General features: G+C 42.8%; 1 protein-coding gene and 1 pseudogene across 3 annotated transcripts in view; both read left to right on the plus strand.

Annotated features, from left to right (window-relative positions):
- LOC102101955 (cell surface hyaluronidase CEMIP2-like) overlaps nucleotides 1-985 on the plus strand; it is a 52,355-nt pseudogene extending 51,370 nt beyond the window's left edge.
- The window catches only part of CEMIP (cell migration inducing hyaluronidase 1), a 102,483-nt gene that overhangs the window by 44,735 nt on the left and 37,088 nt on the right, over nucleotides 1-20,660 (plus strand). Inside the window, exons 1-9 of one of the 3 annotated variants that reach the window (XM_088063140.1) lie at nucleotides 2,815-2,968; nucleotides 8,097-8,204; nucleotides 11,057-11,209; nucleotides 11,880-12,018; nucleotides 12,785-13,021; nucleotides 13,398-13,577; nucleotides 17,525-17,595; nucleotides 18,132-18,227; nucleotides 18,857-18,978. In XM_088063140.1, the coding sequence (XP_087919266.1) occupies nucleotides 2,956-2,968; nucleotides 8,097-8,204; nucleotides 11,057-11,209; nucleotides 11,880-12,018; nucleotides 12,785-13,021; nucleotides 13,398-13,577; nucleotides 17,525-17,595; nucleotides 18,132-18,227; nucleotides 18,857-18,978 (1,119 nt within the window). In that variant the 5' untranslated portion in view covers nucleotides 2,815-2,955. Of the gene's footprint in view, nucleotides 1-2,814; nucleotides 2,969-8,096; nucleotides 8,205-11,056; nucleotides 11,210-11,879; nucleotides 12,019-12,784; nucleotides 13,022-13,397; nucleotides 13,578-17,524; nucleotides 17,596-18,131; nucleotides 18,228-18,856; nucleotides 18,979-20,660 lie in introns of those variants that run through there. The other 2 variants (XM_088063141.1, XM_005521557.2) reach the window with 2 other exon arrangements.

Below are 20,660 nucleotides of genomic sequence, written 5' to 3' on the forward strand. Positions count from 1 at the left end.
TAATGCAAAATAACCCCAATCCTCTTGACCCCAGAGGGATCAGGATTTAGGGTCTTGTTTCCTGGTTTTGCAAAACCTTATTTAAATTAAAAGTGTTTACAGGAATACTCTCGATCCAGCCAGCTGCAAATAGCCTTGGGAGACTTTGCAATGAAAAGCATAATATAAACACAAGACATTATTATTAAAATGGAAGAATACATAATGCCTTTGTACTTTGGGACAGCGGAGGACCAGAGCAGAGTTGACAGGAGGGATAGTTAAGGCATAACAGGATGACACAGATGTAAACTATTAAAAGAAGGATTCAAAGTGTCTATCCATTTTCAGGTAGTCAAATAAGAGAAAGTACCAGTATTATGTAAAAATAAAGAATAAAATTATATTCCTTCTGATATCTGGGTACCTGGCTTAGCTTGTTGAAATACCAGCAGACCCATGATGCAACAAGTTTGCAGTTTCAGTGAGGCTTATTCCCACTTCTATGCCTTTTTCTCTGTCCTATATGTTCTGTTATTTTAATTCAAGAAATAAAAGAAGGGCTGATGTGTGGAGGGATCCCAAGCTGTGCTGCTGGTAAGTGAACTGCCACGCCCAGAGGGTCATTTCTCTCCTTGTGTCTGTTTTTCAGGGAGTTTTGCCATGCTTGGCTATAAAGGACAAGCCAAACCATCCTGGATTAAAGTCTTTAATCATGCTAATTATCAGAAAGCTGCTTCTCTACAGCATTATGTTCCCTGGAAGCTGAAAAAAAATATCAGTGACCCAATAATACTGCTAAGCCACTGAAATTTGCTTTATCTCAGACCTGCTTGGAGCACATCCCTGCAAAGGCTGGGGCGCCCCGGGGTTAGCACTGCTGGGGAGCACCAGCCAGGCAGAGCCCAGCACCACCACCACCAAAACCTGCTGTTCTTACAGGATTGTACCAAACTGATGGTGTTCACCTGTATATTCCATAACCAATAAATATATTCACACCTTACCCTCTGTGGCAGAGCTTTCTTTTTCAAGCAGTGTCTTACAGAGCAGAACAGGAGCAGTCTGTGGGCTGCCCTTCCCTGGGGGAAGTGTTTCAACATACCTGTGATTTGGTATCAAAAGGTTAAGTTTTAAAGGCAAGAGCTGCTCTGTGGTAACCGTGGGACCGCAAATGAAATTTGGTGTGGAAGTTTAGCAATTCCAGGGAAATATGAACTTAACCAAAGGTAGGGAATTATCTCTTCATTCCTGCTTTTGTTCATTAATATCTGCTTTCTAAAAAAAAAGTGTCCATCTGTTATGGCATCTTAGGTGAACTCAGCAACATCTGCTTGGTCAGTGTGCAGTGATCTTGTGACTGTGTCTTGTAATCGAACTGTGCACAGAGCACCACAAAGAGTTATAAATGTGTTTCTGTCTGAAGCTAATGACTAGTCAAATGATGTCTGTCTGACTGATGTGAACATTTAATTAAAGACCTAGAGGAGTAAAGCCCAGGATAAAGTATGTACTGCTTAGGGTAAAGGCTTGTGTTCCTTTCAGGCAATATTCGTATCGACTTTCTGCTCCCATTGAGGATTGAAATATTGTCAGTATTAGTGGCTAATTCTCTTTGCTTTATGTTTATGCTGCAGCTGGTTGAAGTAAAGACAAAAGTAGAGATTTATATGCAAAGTGAGAAAAAACTGATGACCTCACTGTCTGCAGTTAAGCACAAAGTGACCCTGAAACGATGAAAGAGTCACTTGGGTTTGATCATGATGCTGCTTGGCGACAACAGGGAGGGGACAGGTGATTTCAGATCATCTCTGTCCATTGAATAACATGGGCTGTCCCAACAGGTAGGTGAAGGTTTTGTAACTGGTGTCCTGTCATTTCTTTGGAATTCTCAGAAATGGCCAAACAAGTTGCTACAGGCAAAGGTTAGTATTTTGTTGGCCAGACTTTTGCTCCCTGGTGAGTGAGTTGCTCTGGCATCCACGCGCCGGCCAGCTGACATTGTGCCTCTGAGCAGGGACTGAATGCCTTGGGTGGGACACTTGTCTCCATCAGACCCATTCTGCCCGTGGTCCCTGGATGTGGTGTGAGAGGACACCCAGAAGGTTTACAGGCAGAAAAGGAGGCCGTGGCTCCATCCCCACACCAGGTAGGAGAGGTAGGAGTTGGGTTTGGCCAGGGAAGAGGTCCTGGTGTGACAGAAGGTTGAAGAAATCAGTGATGCTGCTCAGTAAAGGTAAGAGAAATCATGATCATGGGACATGCATCATGGGGATGAGAATTGCTACAGCTGTTCCAGTGAGCAGCTGGAACTGACCCTCTAGGGAGATCCCTGAAATCCTTTTGAACTTCAATTAATACCTAATTGTTATGGTTTCTGATGCTGTACAGGGGAAAAAAAGCAAGATGTTTTTGGCTCATGAGCCTAAGCCCAATACTGGAACAAGTACTTACAGAGCAAGCTTTTAGATTCTTGGAGATTTATTTGATAATCTGTGACATGTCCAGACCCTGGATCCCAATAAAACTTTGCAGAGCCCTAACCCCAGGCTGAGACTAAACAATTGGCAAAGGAAGAACCTGGTGAAAGAGGGAGTGGAATGTGCCTAAACCTCTGAAAAATCTCTATTCCTCCTCCCGCCCTAGAAGGAGAGCAAATGGCAAATGTCCTGGAGAGGAAGGCGTGGAGGAGTGGCGAGCCAGATGCAAACACTGAAGTACCACAAAAGCAAAAAGAAAAATATTTACATCCTGATGCAGTTATTTGGGTAGTTAAAAGCAGCAGTTTGAAGAGGATTCAGGATGCTGTGATCCTCTTCAGCCACAGCACTCACTTTCCTTACCTTGGGAGGGAAAAGAGTCCTTTAACCAGGGACGCTCTGCAGAGGGTACAGGTCCTGCAGGGACTGCTGGGACAATCAAGGGGATGTTTTCAAAAGCTGCTGCTAACTTGGCCTGAACCAGGAGCCTGTGTGCATGAAGCTGTGGGGTAAGTGCTGCGTGGGGTTGTGTTTGAAGGAGGCTGCCCCATTTCTGCTGGGGGTTTGCTGAGGATATCCACCTGCATGCTGGGGTCCACAGGGACTGCACGTGTCCTTGTGGACTTGCAGCTAATCCAGGTATGTCCAGCACATCCCATGTCTTCAGGGTGTGTGGCCATTCTGGCCAGCCCCAGAGCATTCCTGCAGTGGCTCTGGCATCCCCTGGAAGCGTGAGCTTGGCTGGCAGGAGGCACAGCAGAGTCAGTGCACCCTGAGCCTCAGCAAACGGGGCTCAGCTTTTCACTACTTTGGTGCTTTGAAAACTTCATGTGATGGAGGAGGGTTTAATTCAGTGAAATGCTGAGCACTTCAAAAGCATGTGAAATTGGGAGTCAGTCAGGCTCAGATGGGCGGAGTGATGGGAATTGCAAATGATTTTGTTTAAACAGAGCCAAAAATTGCTTCCTTTCCTCTTCAAAGTCTGTAAGCCTCTGGAAAAAAAGTTTTGTTCAAAAAAGCATAGCTTTAAAACCCCTACTTTCCCCCTTTTATTTCTGTCTCAAAATAATTTGCTGATATTACAACAAATCAGCAAACACCTTAGTTTTCTTTAATTTATTCATTGTAAAAATTTCCTCTAACTCCTGCTCCTCATTCAGAATCTATTTTTGTGGACATCAGGAACCAAGGAATTTGCGGTGATGTTTATACAGAATATGTGAGCAGAACCTTCTTGTTGGGAAAGTTATTAGATAGATTTATAAGAAACCAAGGTTCACTGGGAAAACAGGCAGAATGTTGCTTTTGACTCCAGTATTGATTCATTGAGAATTAAAGTCTGTTCCTGAGTTTAATCCTCCTCCTCTTGCTAGTAAAAACGAGCAGCTGATGTGTGGGTGGCAAGCACAAGGAAAAGATGTGGAGCAGAGGCAGCTATGCAGCTGCCATGCACTGGGACTGAGCAGCATTTCCATTAGCAATCCCCAGAAATTCGTGTGTTTATTTTCTGAAGGCTTTAGCTGTGCCTGTGGCTGGGTGTGTGAAAATCCCCTCTGTATGTCACTGTAGCAAGGGCTGGCATGCTTTCGCGTCAGAAAAGCAAACGTGCGCCTCAAATCCATCTTCCCAGCCGGGAAAAATGCAAAATTCCGTGAGCAGGGTGAGGGGACCTGCTGCCATGCAGCGTCAGCAAGAAGGGAGCAGAGGCGTTAATTAAACAGCTCCTCCCTCTCTTAGGATCAGCTTCCAAATCCATGTTGGCCTCCCTGCATATGCATGAGGAAAGATGCAGCAGGGCTTCAGACCTCGGTACCAAACTGCTGCAACCTCAGCATCTGCGGAGGCTTTGGGAGGGTCTGAGTTTGCATAGCCCTGGCACTGACCCATCAGGGCTTCTGAGAACTTCTCCCTTGCAGAGAAGGCTCCTGGAGAACAGAAGTTTTACTCACAGGTCATCCCAAGCACCTTGGCAATTTAGTGTCTGCTGAGAGCTCACTCCCCATCAGGCTAGAAGGTGCCTTTTCCCTGTGAGCTTTCCCTGCTCTCTGGGGATGGTGCCGGATCCCTGTTTTGCTCCCATGCAGGTTGGTGGTCTCTTTCACTGGTAGCAACGGAAGCCACATGGTTTGCTGCCCTTGTTTGACATCTTTTCCAGGAGAAATCAGGTAGCTGCTGCTTTTTTCCAGTCCTTGCCTCATTTTTAATGGGTTGTGAATGATCCCATTATGCCTCGCTTGACATACTGAAAGGAGCTGTCTGCAGCAGATCTGAAGGTACATGCTCCAAAGAGTGTCAAGACAGTCTTTAAAAGCACACCCAAACACCCAGCATTGCTAGTAACTTTTAAAAATGTTGTTTCCATGTTTGGGTGGCTGGTCCAGGGTTGTGCAAGGGGGCGAGTCACGGTGTGTGTTTGGGAACGACTGGCGGTGCCTCTCTGGAAAGCTCTGCTCTGACCCCACCACGATACCTGTGACAATCCAGCTTCCTCAGAACATTTCTTCACAGTTTTGTTCTCAGAACTGTCTGCAGTGCATTGCCTCCAGCACTGGAACCGTGGGAAGGGTGGTGGATAGGGATTCCCCTCTGCAGTGTGCTTTCTAGTACAGCGTCGCTGCTGACACCTGCGGGAGCAGCCAGCTGAGGACTAATGGTTTCCTGCATCTACTTTTAGCATTGTCTGCTGCTATTGTTCACTTTTTGGAAAGGTTCAGCAGCTGGGAATCATTTCAGAGTGTCTGCCTTGCCAGATCCAAGGATATGAGTCCCACTTGCCATTGCCAGGCAGCTTTTAATGGCTAGATATAAAAGCTTTTCTCACCCAAGAGAGAAGTCCCAGATGGTATTTGAGAAAGGCTGGAGACGACAGGCTCAGGCGGCCACTCGCACGGCCCTTGTGCTCTGAGTGCCCAAATCTGCAGGGAGATTTGTTGACACTGGTGGTTACATCAGAGCTGGAGTCAGCTGCGTGGCGCCCGTTCAAGGATGCGGCGTGTGGCTGTATCCCCACGCGGCTCCCAGCGCTGAGCCGAGGAAGCGCTGCCTGGCAGCAGAGAGCGGCTCCTGAGCCTGCTCCAGCACCACAAAGCCATCAGCAGTCACCATCTCTTCCTCCTCTCACTCTGAACAATCAAACCAGACGTGCCGCTGCTTGCGCCCGGTATTTGGGAAAGATGCTTGATTGAGAGGGTTTGAAGGAAAATTCCTGAGATTATCCTCCGAGCAGCATTTTTCCAGCCTGGTGTTAGTCAGAGCTGAATCAGAGGAGTCAGATCCTCTTGGCCCTCTTGGCTCCCAGCCTTTCCAACCCAAGTGCCAGTTAATACTAACACTGCGATGAACTCGGGCTCGGTGTGAGCCGAATCAAACACCCTTCCTCAGCCACAAAATAAGCAGGGTATTCTTTGGACTGTGGCAGATCAGACACTGCGAAAACATCGGAGTCCTGGCACACAGCTGATGCCTCCAAAAATGACATGTCTTCCCAGTGTCTGACTGCTTGTTTTGATCTCTGCTGATGAAGATGGATGCAATCAGGGAAGCAGTCCCCGGTGAGCAACACGGGATATAAAACCAGAAGCCATTTTGCACAACCTGATGGTAAGTACAGTTCTTGGCTCTAAAGAAAGCAAAGGCTAAGAAATTTCTTGATGCAGACTCCTATCAGTTTGCTACAGGCTTGTGTCAGAGGTAAGAACAGAGACACTCTAAGCTTTTAATGGGCCAGAACAAAGACATTTCTTTGCTACCTACAAAGCAATAGGAAAGCAAATGCCGCTGTCAAAAAAAAACAGTCCCTTCCTTTTATTCCTGTGAACTCTTATATCATCTGAATGTATTTTATGACCTAAACCTCACCAGTTGGAATCTGGCTTTATGGAGCACTAACACACAGTTGTATCTACACTCTGAGAAATTCTGTTTATCTGCAATAACCATCCTGTGGTATTACCTCTTGTTTAGTTCTTCCTCAATCATTGCAGCAGAGCCTAATGACTGGGTCTGCAGATCAGGCTGTGTAATAATCACTAATAAATCTTGGCATTTTAATGGTGACTGCTGTACTTTGGGCATACCTCTAATAATGCTTCTTTGAAAGAGTTCTGGCTTATCCAATGTTGATGGTTAATGCAGTTAAAATGTCAGACACGTGCAGCCTGGCTCTGGCACACATTCCATGGCCACGGCACTGCTCTCTGATAATGTATATCATTCAAAGTTATAGCGTTGCTAAGTGCATTCCTCTCTTCCACTGCTCTGTAACAGCATTTCAGCACCTGATAGACCCTACCAAGCCCTGAGCCTATGAGGTTTCCAGAGCTCAGGGATGTCAAATACACTATACCAAAGCAAACAAACATTTCCATGGCAAAATATTTCCTGTAAAATCTACTCCTAGTGTTATTTTTAATGCAATCATTGGATTACATGTGTTTTGAACTTATTGTTGTACTTTGAGCTGTGTCACCTTTACAAACAGTACAAATGTGTTTTACATATACACTACAAAATTTGCTTCAGAATAAATCCTGGCTTCTTCCATTATTTTTCTTGTGTTTTTGTTATTGTTGTTTTGCTTATATTAACAAGTGACATGAAAAATAACACATGTTTTTGCCTTAAAGAAATTGGGGTACCCTGGAATTGTTTTTCACTGCTTATTTTTTTGTGTTGAACTAAACTGTGTGATGCATATATTTATCCTGTTTCATCAGTGGGATGTGACATGACAGCTACAAATAAATGTTTTTTATATTCCCCAGACACTGGCTTATATGATAAAACCTAAAGACTCCAAGGACTACATGTGAATTTTAAACAGTGCCTTATGAATACAGAAGTGGGTGTCCTTGCCTCCCTGTGAATACACATGTCAATAAATTGTCATGAGCCTGGGGCAGAGCTGCAGAATCAATCACTGGAGACCAGAGAGAATCACATTAATTCCAACTTTGACTTTCATGACACTGCTTGTTTGTTTTTGCTGGGGGTTGGCTACAGAAGAAACAAAAACAACATTAGGTAGACTGGTTTTAAAAGCAGCTTTTGGTTTTGCAAGAAAATTCTGAGCTGGCACACTAAATAGACAATATTTTCTTAGATCTGAAATCTAAGAAACTGCATGCTTCAGGTTGGAAGTGTGAGTACGGTTTATCTGGGGTTACACAAAACACCACTGCTAAAAACGTGTGGGTATTTTGGGGGGAGAGGTGCCACAGGAAGGTTACTCCGCGAAAATTTGTCGCTCTGCAAACGCCTTCTCCGTTGTGTTTCATTACTTTTTAGCACATGTGAATATGCAGCCCTAGAGAGTCCTGACACTGGATGTGTTTATGCCACATTCCTAAGGCGTTTTTTTGGTTGCAGCTGGTGGCCGCGTTCTGAGTGTCTATTTGGATTCCCGAGTGGGTTTATCCAAAACCAAACAAAGGGTGAGGAGCTGCCCATGGCTCCTTGCTCTGTTCAGGCTGGTCCTGAATCAGTGCAGAGGTGTTTTCAGCCATTGAGCTGAATGGGAGTGGATGTGGTCTGGCATAAAGCTGGATTTCACCTCCCTTTTTTTTTCCTTTTTTTGTGCAGTGAATGAGCTGGAAAAAAAATAAGAAGTGACATTTTCTTGATACTCTTTTTTCACAGCTATCCATACAGAGAACTCAAAATCCCGAAGAATGGCTCTACCTACCTCCAAGTATCTGGCTGGAAGTTTGGGGTTTTTACTGTTTGTAGTCTCTTCAGTAAGCACAGGTAAGTTTTCTTGCCATGGGGAAAAAGGGTATGGTTTGTAATGCTATTTTTAATAGGTTTAAATTGACTAGCTTTTCACTCTTTGTATAAAAAGAGTGAAGGACAGAGTGAAAAAAACTCAGGAGAAAAGCAGTTTTCTGGTGTGCCAATATTCCCCATCAAGGGCAGCTGGAGTGGCAAAGACTGAAATTTCTGAGCAGGTGAAAGCACCCTCAGCAATCCCTCAGACTCTGCTACACATTCTTAAGCCAAACACAAATCCAACAAACTGCCCCAAAGAAATAGGAAAAGAAACCTCAGGTCCTAATAGCTGTGGCTGAGGGAGGTGAAGGCGAGCATTTCCCTCCATTCCTCAAGCCCAGATGTGGAGAGCAAAAAGCTCTGCCTGAGACATCCCTGTCCCTTGGGTTTTGTCTCTTCCAAGCAGTTCTTTTACTAAGCAGTTTAGGGAAGGTGGAAAGGGGAGCTTGATTTACATACTCTATATAGAGCTAATTTGGAGTTTTGTACTTGTTTGAAACAAAGAGACCATATGTCTTACCCCAAACACTGCAGCTGCATGAAGCGACCTCCCATTGTCATGCTCAGGCCCTTTTGGTCAAGAAGCAAACACTCAGTTAATTCCTTGTGCTGGGTAGAATTTGCACTTTTATTTTAAAAATCACAATGAAAGTAATAATCAAGCTGTCAAGGTAACTGGACCAGCTGGCAGAAGATGCTCAGCCTGATGGTGTCATTGGCACAGCAGATGCTGGTGATGTGCAAAGTTCCTGTTACAAATTGGTTAATGAAATTGGGAATCTGAGTCCTCTCTTTCTGGTTTGTTGGCTTTTGCTGTTTGTCATCCCAAACACCAGCCTAAATACCTCTTGATTTCCCCTTAGGCTTCCCTGTTTGCATCTCTGTTTTAAAATAATGAATTTGGGGGCACAAGTCATCTTTCAAGACTGCAGGAAGCTCCTTGCATAGTACCATATTCAAATAAATGGAAGAATGAACAAGACTTTTATCCTTTACATTTAAAGTGATTAATTATCATTGATAAATTATACCTTTACATTTGATTCTCTTGGTGTTATATCACTTCTTATCATGAGCAAATTTTTCTATTATCCTTATTCTCAGGGAAAAAACAGCTCTTTAAAAAAAAATGTCAGTGTATATTGCAGTTATATTTGAATATCTGTTTACAATGCAAGCCCCATTCCCTGTCTGAAATATTTTATCTTTTCTAACTTTTATTAATTCTGTATGGCTTCTAGGAGGAACCCAGAAACACCTCCTTATTTTTCTCAATTACTGTAAATTGGAGAGAGTGCCTCTGACATTACTAATACAATTCCAGCTTCCAGCTGGCACACTGGTACCAAAATCAGGTCCTGGATGTTTATCTGTATCTGACTTGCTGCTTGGTAGATTATTTGCCCTCTCTGGTTTACTTCACATACATGGGAAAAGTTTGCAGAGAGACAAGGTCTATGCAGCCCACATGAAACATCCCTCACCCACCTTAAAAACTGGTATTTATTTGGGCTCTGGAGACTTTAAAACCATGGCTGGTCCAATTCTATTGTTTGATTAAGAGATGAAGCTGGTGGAGGAATGTGAGGGGAAACTGAATGCAGATGGACAGATTTTGTTTGTTTTGCTGAGGAATTACAGATGTCCTTCAAGTTCAGTGGCAGCAAAAAACAACTGCCTGTCATCTGCACCAGTACCAGGAAACGTTTCCTTGCTTGGATTGACATCATTGTCCTTTCCATTACCTGGAGGCATCAGTACTGTGGGGCAAAGCCCACACAGCTTTATTATACCAAGTTCCAGGGACATAGCCCTGCTGAGGTCAAGGTGCTTGTCCCATGCCCATGGTCATTGATTTGTTGGTCCTGTTGTTTTCTCCATGGTATTTTTGTTTCAAGGGATAGAAATTGGAAAGATGGTGAGAACTCCCAGCCCTTTCTGAAGGCAAAGGACTCATTGTTCAAACTTCCACTGACCTCAGCTTCCTAGGATTAGAAAGGGTTCTACCCTCAGGAAATATGCATCACACGTGAGACACTCACTCACATCTTTGTTGGTTAGAGTAAGACACGAGGCTCACATATCAACTGAGGTTGTATCAGGGAAATATTTTATCTTAAACAAATAATTGCAACATGAGACTCTTGGATGTGGTATGAGAGCTGTTCAGACTAACACGTCATGGCAGCCCATCACCGAATTTGTGTGCAGAGACTGGAGATGTGTGATCCCAAAGTGAATGAATCCTTCTTGTTTCTGCCTGGGAAAGCTCACAAACCCAGACACACTTGTGAGGCTCCTGTTGCTCCCTGCTACTGGATTGCTTGGTGCTTGGTGTTTCCATGCTAGTTTGATCTCTTTTTCTTTCTACCTCCAGTGAAAATAAATATTGCAAACATATTTTAACACCTTTATATTAAATGAAGCAGGTGTTTTGGGGGCATTTATAAGGATAGTAGTTGTTTTATCCTTTTATCAACACCTCTTCTGGGCTTTGTGTTTAGATGGTATGAACAGAGCTAAATGTCACTGCAGGAAGGGCTCAGTTAAATTCCCTTTCCAGTAGTTTTCTGGAAACTGCATCCCCTGCAAGGCTCCTTTACTTTGGGTTTTTCCATTCTTCCAGAAAACAGAAAGCCATGCAGCTTAAGCCGTTGTTTGTTTTCTTTTGGTTGTGACCTACACGTACCCTGCTGCACTGAGGTACTGCTGTGTTCCAGGGACTCAGCCAAGGGGGGATGCTGAATGATCCTCTAAAGATGCCCAGCTGCAGAGCTTTCTGTCTCACACCAAACAGATACTGACTGTCCTCACTCTCCATCTTTGCCCAGCAGAAGCAGCTGTCACATGTCCTGACAGAGATCCTGAGTTAGAAATCTGGAGCCCAGGTCACAATGAAGAAAACCGCGTTGAGATCCGCAATGGCAGGAAGCTGCTTCTCTCTTCTTCTGCGACTGTTCACTCTATCCACATCACTGATGGAGGTAAAACATGCTGCTGGCAAGGCTGGCTGCAGCCTGCTCTCCACTGGGACTGTAAATCACAGACTTTAAATCACTGTGGATCACGCTGAGAGATCTTCTTGCTGAGAAGTGGGTGGCTACTGGGCAAACACAGCTTTACCTCGGAACAAGGCTGGGTGGCTGCTGAGGTGCTGAGATTCTTTAGCTGTTGTAACCAGCTTGTTTTCTGTCCTCTCCAGAGAATTCACACAAGTAGCACAGTGTAATGATCAGTTCTACTTCTGCAATTTGCTTCAAAAACATTTTTTTACCAAGAAAAACTGGCCCTGAAGTAGCTGTGTTATCAGGCCTCAGAACAGGACAAATGCCCTGTCCCTCTGTCCCTCTTTGTCTCCAAGGACAGAGCCGTAGTGTTGCTGGCATAAATAGCTTTTATTCATCTTAACTCTAAATTTCTGTCTCAGTTTTGAATGGGTCCTCTTCCATGCAAACCTTAATTGCACTCTTCAAGAACTGGACAGAATAAATCCCAATGTTTTTCAGGACTTGAATTGAGAGCTGTTTTGGGGTCTATGAACGGAATTTTTCAAAAATTGAGATGACAGCCCAGCATTTGGCTTAGCACAACCATACCACAACCTCAGATGAGCCTCTGTGTGATAAAGCAAATGTCATGACCTTCTCTACTTAGGGAAACTGGTCATCAAAGACGATGTGCAGCCCATCATTCTGCGTACAAGACATATACTCATTGAAAATGATGGAGAGTTGCATATTGGCAGCGAGCTGTGCCCTTACCAAGGCAACGTGGTTATCATCTTATATGGGCGGTATGTATGCATGATAAAATACTACCTAAGAACCTTCTAGCATCTCTCTTCCACTTCCCTCTTTCCAGGGGGTGAAAATGTTCCTTAAAATTACATCTTATCATCACTTATCATCAGTGCTCTGTGGAAAGTTCAGTAACTTTTTAAACAATTTAAATGGCCCACAAAAACTGATGCAGGTTTGGGTTTTTTTCTCTTCAAGTGACACATGAACACTGGGGTGTTCAGGCATGCCAGAGAATTAGCATGCCCCTTCCCACAACTCAAACTGATTTTCCAGAATAGACTTAAAACCTGAGGAGTTATTTTTGTCTGAAAATTCCCCTTCCTAAACATCCTTTCTTTCTGTATGGGAGTTGTGGGCTGAAGGTTAATAACGTTTATGTCTTGCAGATTGGTACAGGAAATCTTAAAATTTCAAGGATGCTAAATTGATATTTAACAAGCACTAGACCTCTTAGCTCCTGGTTAAGGTCTTGCCTGCCTCCAGAATTCAAAAACACAGATGTGGCATTTAGTCTGGGCTCCAGGCCTCCTCTGGCCTGGATATAATGAATATAGCATGTATAAGCTGTGTTCCAGATTGCTTTCGGTCTTTGGTAGCTGCTACTATTTTAAAAAATAATTTATTTTCTGTACAACGTGGGTAGCTCCTGATTCTTGGAGTACCTGAAAGAAATGCACTGCAAATCAGGAGACTTCTCAAGAGGTTCCTTGACTCAGATACAAACCCAAACCTGGTCTCTTTCCTCCCTTCCTGTTTTAGAGCGGGTGACGGCAGCCAGCCAAATCCTTACTTTGGACAGAAGTACCTTGGAGTCAGCAAAGGTGGCACTCTTGAGATCCATGGAAAGAAAAAGCTGTCCTGGACTTTCTTAAACAAGACTCTTCATCCTGGTGGCATGGAAGAAGGTGGATATTACTTTGAAAGGAGCTGGGGCCACCGGGGGGTCATTGTCCATGTTATTGACCCTAAGACGGGAGCAGTTGTCCATTCAGATCGGTGAGTGACCTTTTGACTGCCCAGATGTGAGGATCTTTGGGAACAGGTTGGGGACAGCATGTCAGCAAGCTCAAACACACTCATTTTAGCATCTTGTTCAAATGGGTGTTATTGCACATCTGTACAATTCCTCCTAGGCCATCATTCTCCAAAACCACAGAGTGAGCAGTGCTACACCTTGCAGTTTGTCAACCAGAGTTAAATCAATTTGGCTTAACAGAACCCCCTAACATACCCTGCCAGACAAGTGCTTTTGCAATAGGATAACATTACAGTGAACAATACAAAAGAGTACTTTCTTTACAGTTCTTGCTTTTCAGTACATAAAGATGTGATCACTGCAGTCAGTATTTACTGGAGTTTTTTATCGTTTCAGGTTTGATACCTACAGAGCAAAAGAGGAAAGTATCCGCCTGGCTCAATATTTGGGTAGAGTTGCAAATGGCATGATCCTGTCGGTCGCAGTGAATGATGAAGGATCCAGAAACTTGGATGACTTGGCCAGGAAAGCAATGACCAAACTGGGCAGCAAGCATTTCCTCCACCTTGGGTTTAGGTATGTGCCAGTCCTGCCAGTTCTCCCAGCACAGAGGCTTTATTATGTTCCTGAGATGTCCAAATAGTTCCACTCTTTCAAAGTCACAAAGTTCTTTCACATGGGAAAAAAAAATAAAAAAAGAGGGAAACTTCTCAGTGTGGAGTTTTAGCAGTTAATTAGATAGTTTCAGATGCACTCAGAGTCTATATTGGGTATTTTTATTAGCAGATTGAGGAATAGCATATGATTCACATTAAAAAAGATGGTTTTTCAAGATATTGTTCCCACAGGTTGCTTATTCCAATTTATTTTCAAGCCATACCCCAAAGATTTAAGAAGCATATTTATACACACACAGAGGATTAGATGGGCTGAGCATTAAGGAGGGTACAATAATTGCTGTGTAACCCTGGCTACACATACAGAAACACATACAGCACATTCCTCAGCTTGTCCAGTACAGGTCTGGGGACTTGTGCAGCACAGAAATTTAGCAAACATGGATTTATGGTGTGGACTGTAAATACTTCTGTGGCCAAAACAGTGTCTGTGTTGGCACACACACTGTTGAGAATACTTGCTATTTACCCATCTGTAGCCATTATATGTTTTGTGTTTATCTGAATTTATGTAGGGGTTTTTTATGAGGCACTAAGAGGGTGTCTGCAGAACACACACACACACACAAAATCTGCCTTGTAGGGAGAAGTGCTTCAATACAGCAGTTTGTGGAAAGAGACATCTGTCAGCTGGGCACACACAGATGGAACAAGATCTGGGGTGGTTGATGAAGAGGTGGTGTCAAATGTTACAGGGGCTCCTGGGCACCAGACAACACATTTCAAAGAATCAGCAAGGAGGGCAAAAATGTTCTCCAAAACCAGGCTATCTCCATCAGTGCAGCTCTTGTTCCCAAATCTAGACCCCTTATTAGAGCCCAGTAGCCTGCTGGGATTTTTTTCAAATGCTGGAATTAGGGGAACAGAACATGATTTTTGAACATTTACAGTTCTTTTCCCCCCAGCTGTGCTACAGGAAGGAATTGATGTTTTTTGCATATATTTATAAAAGTAAATTGCACTTAATTTTTCAGGCTGCTGTGGTGTTTTAATGCAAGCTTCTCATCATTTTTCCATCAATGTTTATAATGGAAATACTGCAGAAATTCATCCATTAAGTGTGACTTTCAGCATTGTTTGCAGTCAAAAGGCTAATCCTTGCCAAGCTGTTATCAGAAAACCCACAAAATTGCATTCCATTAATTACATGTGAATAAATAACAAGGTAGTAATTGGTCAGCACTGGTCAACGAATTGCAGCATATTGGTGTGCGGAAAAATAGCTGGTGCATTATTTAAAATAACATATTTCTAGGAGTTTTCTCAGAGTTTAAATTCATCAATTCTCAAAAAACCACATTGTCTGGATGGCAGCTGGGGCCAGACTTAGAAAAGCAGTTTGATGGCACAGTGGAACACAGGCAGCTTTAGGTGTATCCAAGCTTTTCCTCTAAAGCAAATTGAACTTCCACTTCAGGGTAGCAAGATTTAGACCTAGTGGTTTACGTTTCAGATGCATCTATAACTATGAATAAGGATGTATACACTTGACAGGTGCTTTTCAAAATTTTTTTTTTAGTATCTTAGAAAAAAATGTTTGGAATGAGAAAGTGTGTACACATTTTATCCTCTGTGGCCAAGGCAGGCTCTGACTCAGGAAAGCAGATGGATGTTTCTTTCTAATGCCTGTCACCACTCACAGCCCAGCACTGGGGCTTGCTGGCTGGTCCTGCTGAATCCTGGCTGTCAAATCTTCACAGCTCCTGATAATGGCCACAGGCATCCCTGAGAGAACAAGAGTGTAAACCCCAGGCTTAAGAAATTTCTGCTTTGTACTTTGTGAGTTGCTACTTGGGTTTGGCTATTCAGTCATAGATTGTGTTGGTTTCTGGCTGGGGTGTTGGTGGGGGTCAGGCAAATTCCTGTCCATCTTCAGTTGCTCCATATTCAACCAGATTGTAAGCTTGTGCAACTCCCCCTTGCTGTAGCAGAGCCCATGCACAATGCTGATTTATTCAGAAATGTTTCTGTGCTCCTGGAATCTCTTTTAATTGCCTGTTTGCTGAGTCCAGAACATTTGGAATGAAAGGAAAATCTTGTATTCCTCTCCTATTGTTTTCCTTCTGAAAAGTGTGTTTACTCTTTCAGTGTGAGCCATTTTTCCCCCCCCTTTTTTACTAATAAATGAAGAGAAAGCCCTTTTGCACTTGATGACATTCTCTTTGGAATTCCACACTAATATCTCCTGTTTGGCTCTGGACTTCCTGGTCACTTCATTTCATACAGCCCAAACAGATTGCATGTGTCCTTACGTGTCAGGGTTGAACTACTAAAACTATTTTTAGTGGTAAAATAACTCAGAGAAACAAGAATTTTCACACATGAAATGGGACCAAACCTTGAGTTGCAGAAGTGAATAGCTCCTTATTCTTTAAACTATTTTTGAGATTATTTTTGGGGCATCATCATTTTTCGTCATTTGTTTCGAATTGGGTTTACCAAAATAACAATAATAACAAACCAAAACACAAATCTATTTTGCCTGGTGAGCGATAAAGTGTCCTTCCTGCTCCCACCCCCCTTCTCTCCCTGGATGGAGATCACAGCCCGTCAGAGCCTTCGGCAGTTGGCGCGCAGGCGAATTTTCCAGCAGGAGCATCTGGCTCTCTGGCAGGCTCCCGAGGCAGTGCTGTTGGCAGCTTCCACTGAGCCTGGCCAGTGCTGGGGCTGGGGACATGCTGCTGGGACAGTGTCCCCTTGAGCAGCAGTGGCCACTGGGGCTGTGGCACAGCCTGGGCTCACCCCGAGCCTGCCCCTGCTGCCCCCAGAGCAGCAAACCCCAGCTGGCAGCGCCTGTGATTTGGGTGTGTTTCTGGGGCTCTCGGTCAATGTCTGTATGTGTTTTATTCTGGAGCCCCAGAGCAGTTTGGAATTTCACTTACACCAATGGAAGGTGACCTGCAAGACTCTTGATGAGATTGAAATGACCAGATATTTGTAACTATAGAGACACGACCTTATCTATGAGAGTTTTTGCTAAAATCAGGACAGTCTCCCTACCACCCTAAAAGTACATTTTTTATTCTCTTAGTCATTAAGAGCAGATATGCCTGAACTGCTTCTACTTTAAAGATAAAAACTCCCCCCTGACCCCTACTAATTGGGTTCACCCTCAAGGTTGGGAGGTACTTTAGTCCCTGTCTCCATTGCTTTCTCATCCATGTGGTCATTCTCCAGGTTATTAGCTATGGCTGATAGCTATTGAACCTACTTAATCAATAACCATCAGATGGTGATGAACTGAATTCTGACATGGGATCAGATTTGAATAGACAATTCAGAGGCATAAACCTTTATCCTTGTTCAATGTTCAAAGAAGGAAACTAGATACGCAGAGACTATCTAAGCATGTTTTATTGTCCTTTGCCAGCCAGTCTGTCTATTAGAAATTCTCATGGGCCATTCCAAAGACAATTGTCACATACAAAGTTTCAGCATGAGCTACATTTATTTAAGCAGAAGTGGTTTCTTTTCATATTCTTCGGTGTATACACATGTACCCACACACACACAGTATTTATTTTCAGGCTCCCCAAGGAGTTGCCAGTGTTTCTTGGGTCTGTCATACACAAGTTTCTTTAAACACTCATTCAAAAAACGAACACACTTGTTACAGGCATGTTTTAAGTGGGGGTTTGTCTTCAAAATTTCTTCTCTTCTGATATATTTACTGAAGAAATATAGAGTGTTGAGATAATTTTAATTTTAACTAAGCTGCCTGTGACACTAATCAGACTGTTTTGAATGTGGAGCCTCTGAAAGAGGACAATTTAAGAACATTGGGTTATAAGAAATATGCATCTCATACTTGACATAACTTGATCATTTCCCGTTTTCATTTTCCAGGCACCCATGGAGTTTTATTACCATTAAAGGAAATCCCTCCTCTTCTGTTGAAGACCACATTGAATATCAAGGTATTTAATGCACAAAATGCTGGAAGTTACTGGAGTTAAAGCTGACATTAATTTCGTCAATGGTGTTTTTACTTTCCTCTACATTACATTGAAGCTATGAGCAACTTATGGTTTGACACATTTAATTGAATGCTCTCTATATATTTCTTCTTCCCACTAATCCTCCTGTGAAACCATTTTCTTTCAAACTGAACACTGTTGAGACTCTGTCTTCTCATGACATGAACAACACAACTTACTACAAAATTAAATAAAAATAGCAATATATGACAAATAATTGTGGGCTTTATCCTCTCTTGGTTTTTGAAGATTTTTCTTTTGCACTATCCATGCAGTTACAAAAGCATCTGAAGCCTTATTGCAAGATTAATAAATTTTTCTGGAAGTTGTGCAGGGCTAATTTTGAATAACGTAGTCAAAATATGCAAATAGACACGCAGACCATTACATTTTCAGTCCTTACTCTTATCAATTGCATTCAATGACTTTGCAAATTGATTTAAATGATTTTACCAATGTTTGGCTTTTTTTAACAGGTCACAAAGGGTCAGCTGTGGCCAAAGTATCCAAACTATTCCAAGCTGAGAATGGAGAATATTTTAACGTCTCTTCGACTAGCGAGTGGGTTCAAGGTAAGGGGCGTGTGGGGTATTTCACTTGGTTGTAGACAGCTGACAAACAGGATGAATCATCCTTTTTACTGCAAGCCTTTGCCATTTGGGAAGACTGGACTTGCTAGCTGCTATTTATGTTGTCACTAACACAGTTAACAAACACTCACAGATTCTTTCCCCAGTTGTCTCTAGGACCCTCTGAATAACTGGGATCCTTTTTTCTTTTCTGTATTGGGTATGAAATTCCATCTCCTGTAGTCTCAGAGGTCACACACAACCTCTTACCTCTTTTCACTGCACAGTCATCATGTCCATGTTTCAGACAACACACAGTAACTGGTGCAACTTGATCTAAAGATCAGAGAAGGCAGCTAAGGCAGACACAGATCCAAAATCTGTATCTATTATTAATGCTTGCAGTGCACACGCCAATTATGAAGCTTTTAATAACTCTGCTCTCCCTTGGCTGGTTGCACTTCACAGCATCATTAAAAGTGTCTGACAGACTGGCAGGAAGAGGCACAAATCAGATCATCAGAGAAGAAACTTGTGAATGATATCCGAGATCATATTATGCTTCGTGCATTTCTGCTGCACTCATTAAGCTTGACTTTCAAATGACTATACTTGTTTGCACTTGTCTCCAGATGTGGAATGGACAGAGTGGTTTGAGAAGCCTGACAAAGCAAGATCTAAGGACATGGAGAAGCTGTCTGACTTCAAAGCTGCTCATCCTGACAAAATCTGCAGGCAGCCCATTGACATCCAGGTAGGCAGGCTTACCACTCACTTTAGAGGGGCAAGCCTTCTTTGGACTGACACTGAACCTCTAAAATTGTGCTTGACAGTAATTTTTGTTTCTAAGTAAGGTACACCAATTATTTTACTACTCTAATACATAACCAATAAGATCTTGTGTACAGTCTCACATTGTTCTGAGACAAATCTGATAGAACTGAGCTCCTTTCAGTAAATTCTGGCTCCTGGCATGAAAAGGTGTACAGATGGGGACATGGACAGCACAGATGCTATCATGAAATATGTGGTTCCCTGCTGGAAGATTAAAAAGAGCAAGCACATGAAAATTTCAAAGGTTTTAAATGGTCCTGGAATGGACCCTACCTAAAAAATTAATCACAAAATGTAACAAGATAGTGCAACTACCAGCTGTAGCAGGTTGTCAAAAAATACTGGTGAGCTTTCAGCCATTTTTTGGGATTAATTGTTTTATCTCTGTGGAAAGAGATTTGAATTCTGTTTGGAGCTAACCATTATAATTATGCCATTAGGCCAGCATGCTGAGGAACACTCAGATACCTTTTCTGGCACTGCAAAAATCTTCAAGGACAAAAAAACCTCAAACAAAACCCAGCAAGAAATGAGGGTATTTTTTTGTATATGTTCACCATATACTTTTTATGTCTACTTGGTAAAAATACTATAGCAGAAGCATTGCCTAGAAAAAGACAATAAAATCCTTCACATCTGTGGGAGGCTGAGCCTAAGGTTCCTTCATGCTCTGAGCCAGTGGAGTTGTTCTTATTCACAAGAATGTGGCAATTGAAGCAAATGGGAATGCTGACTGTATGAGTGAAAGTTTCCATGGCTAGATGTTATAAAGAATCTCTCTTGAACAGAAAGGAAAAAACTGCCCTATAATTTTCTTCCAGGTCTTACCATATCCACATTCATTTCTGCTTCCATATATGTGTATTAGAGGTGACAACTTAGTTCAAAACAGGGGTCAGATGTTTCTTACAATAAATGTAAGAATCTAGAATACATGTTAAACAGAATGAAGAAAGATATTCTGCTCTAGAAACAAACCATTTTTTTTCCTCTTCTGTGAAATAAGTTACTTTTTCTTTTTTATTTCCCCACGTATATTAAAAGTGAGACATTTCTTGGTTTATCCTGCAGATCTTAGGGCAAATCCTTAGGTAGTGTAATCTGGTGCTGCTCATTTCTTTTATAAAGCTATGCTGATTTATAGCAGCTGGCCTGCCCCAGCTCTGGAACATGGGAGAAAATTGAAGATATGATGATAATAACAGAAGCACAGCAGCACAGCCAGAGGCACATTCCTCCAGCTGGCAGTGCTAATCCCGCACACAGGAATAGGGTGGATGCATTAATAAAGAAAGCCTGCATGAGTTGGAGAATCAGGATCAGACCCTTCATTGAAAGATGGCTTTTCTCCTGGTGCTTGCCAAAATGCATGTGGAATTTGGATTGCCTGATGCAATGCACCACATTTTTGTGAAAGGGTCAAGAGAAATGCAAGCTCTAGAGACAGAATGTGAAATTTGACATGACCCTGAGATGTTGCCCCAGCAGGAACACCAGAGAGGTTACGTATCTTACTGCTTCTTGGCATGATACAGCCTTTTTTCTCAAGGCAGCTCTACAGGCTGGTGCTTGCCTGTGAGAAAAGGCCACTTCTCCCTGTTT

This window comes from Pseudopodoces humilis, chromosome 16, assembly GCF_049639895.1.
Source record: "Pseudopodoces humilis isolate 2021_Gansu_Grassland_sample_001 chromosome 16, ASM4963989v1, whole genome shotgun sequence".
Classification (NCBI taxonomy): Eukaryota; Metazoa; Chordata; class Aves; order Passeriformes; family Paridae; genus Pseudopodoces; species Pseudopodoces humilis.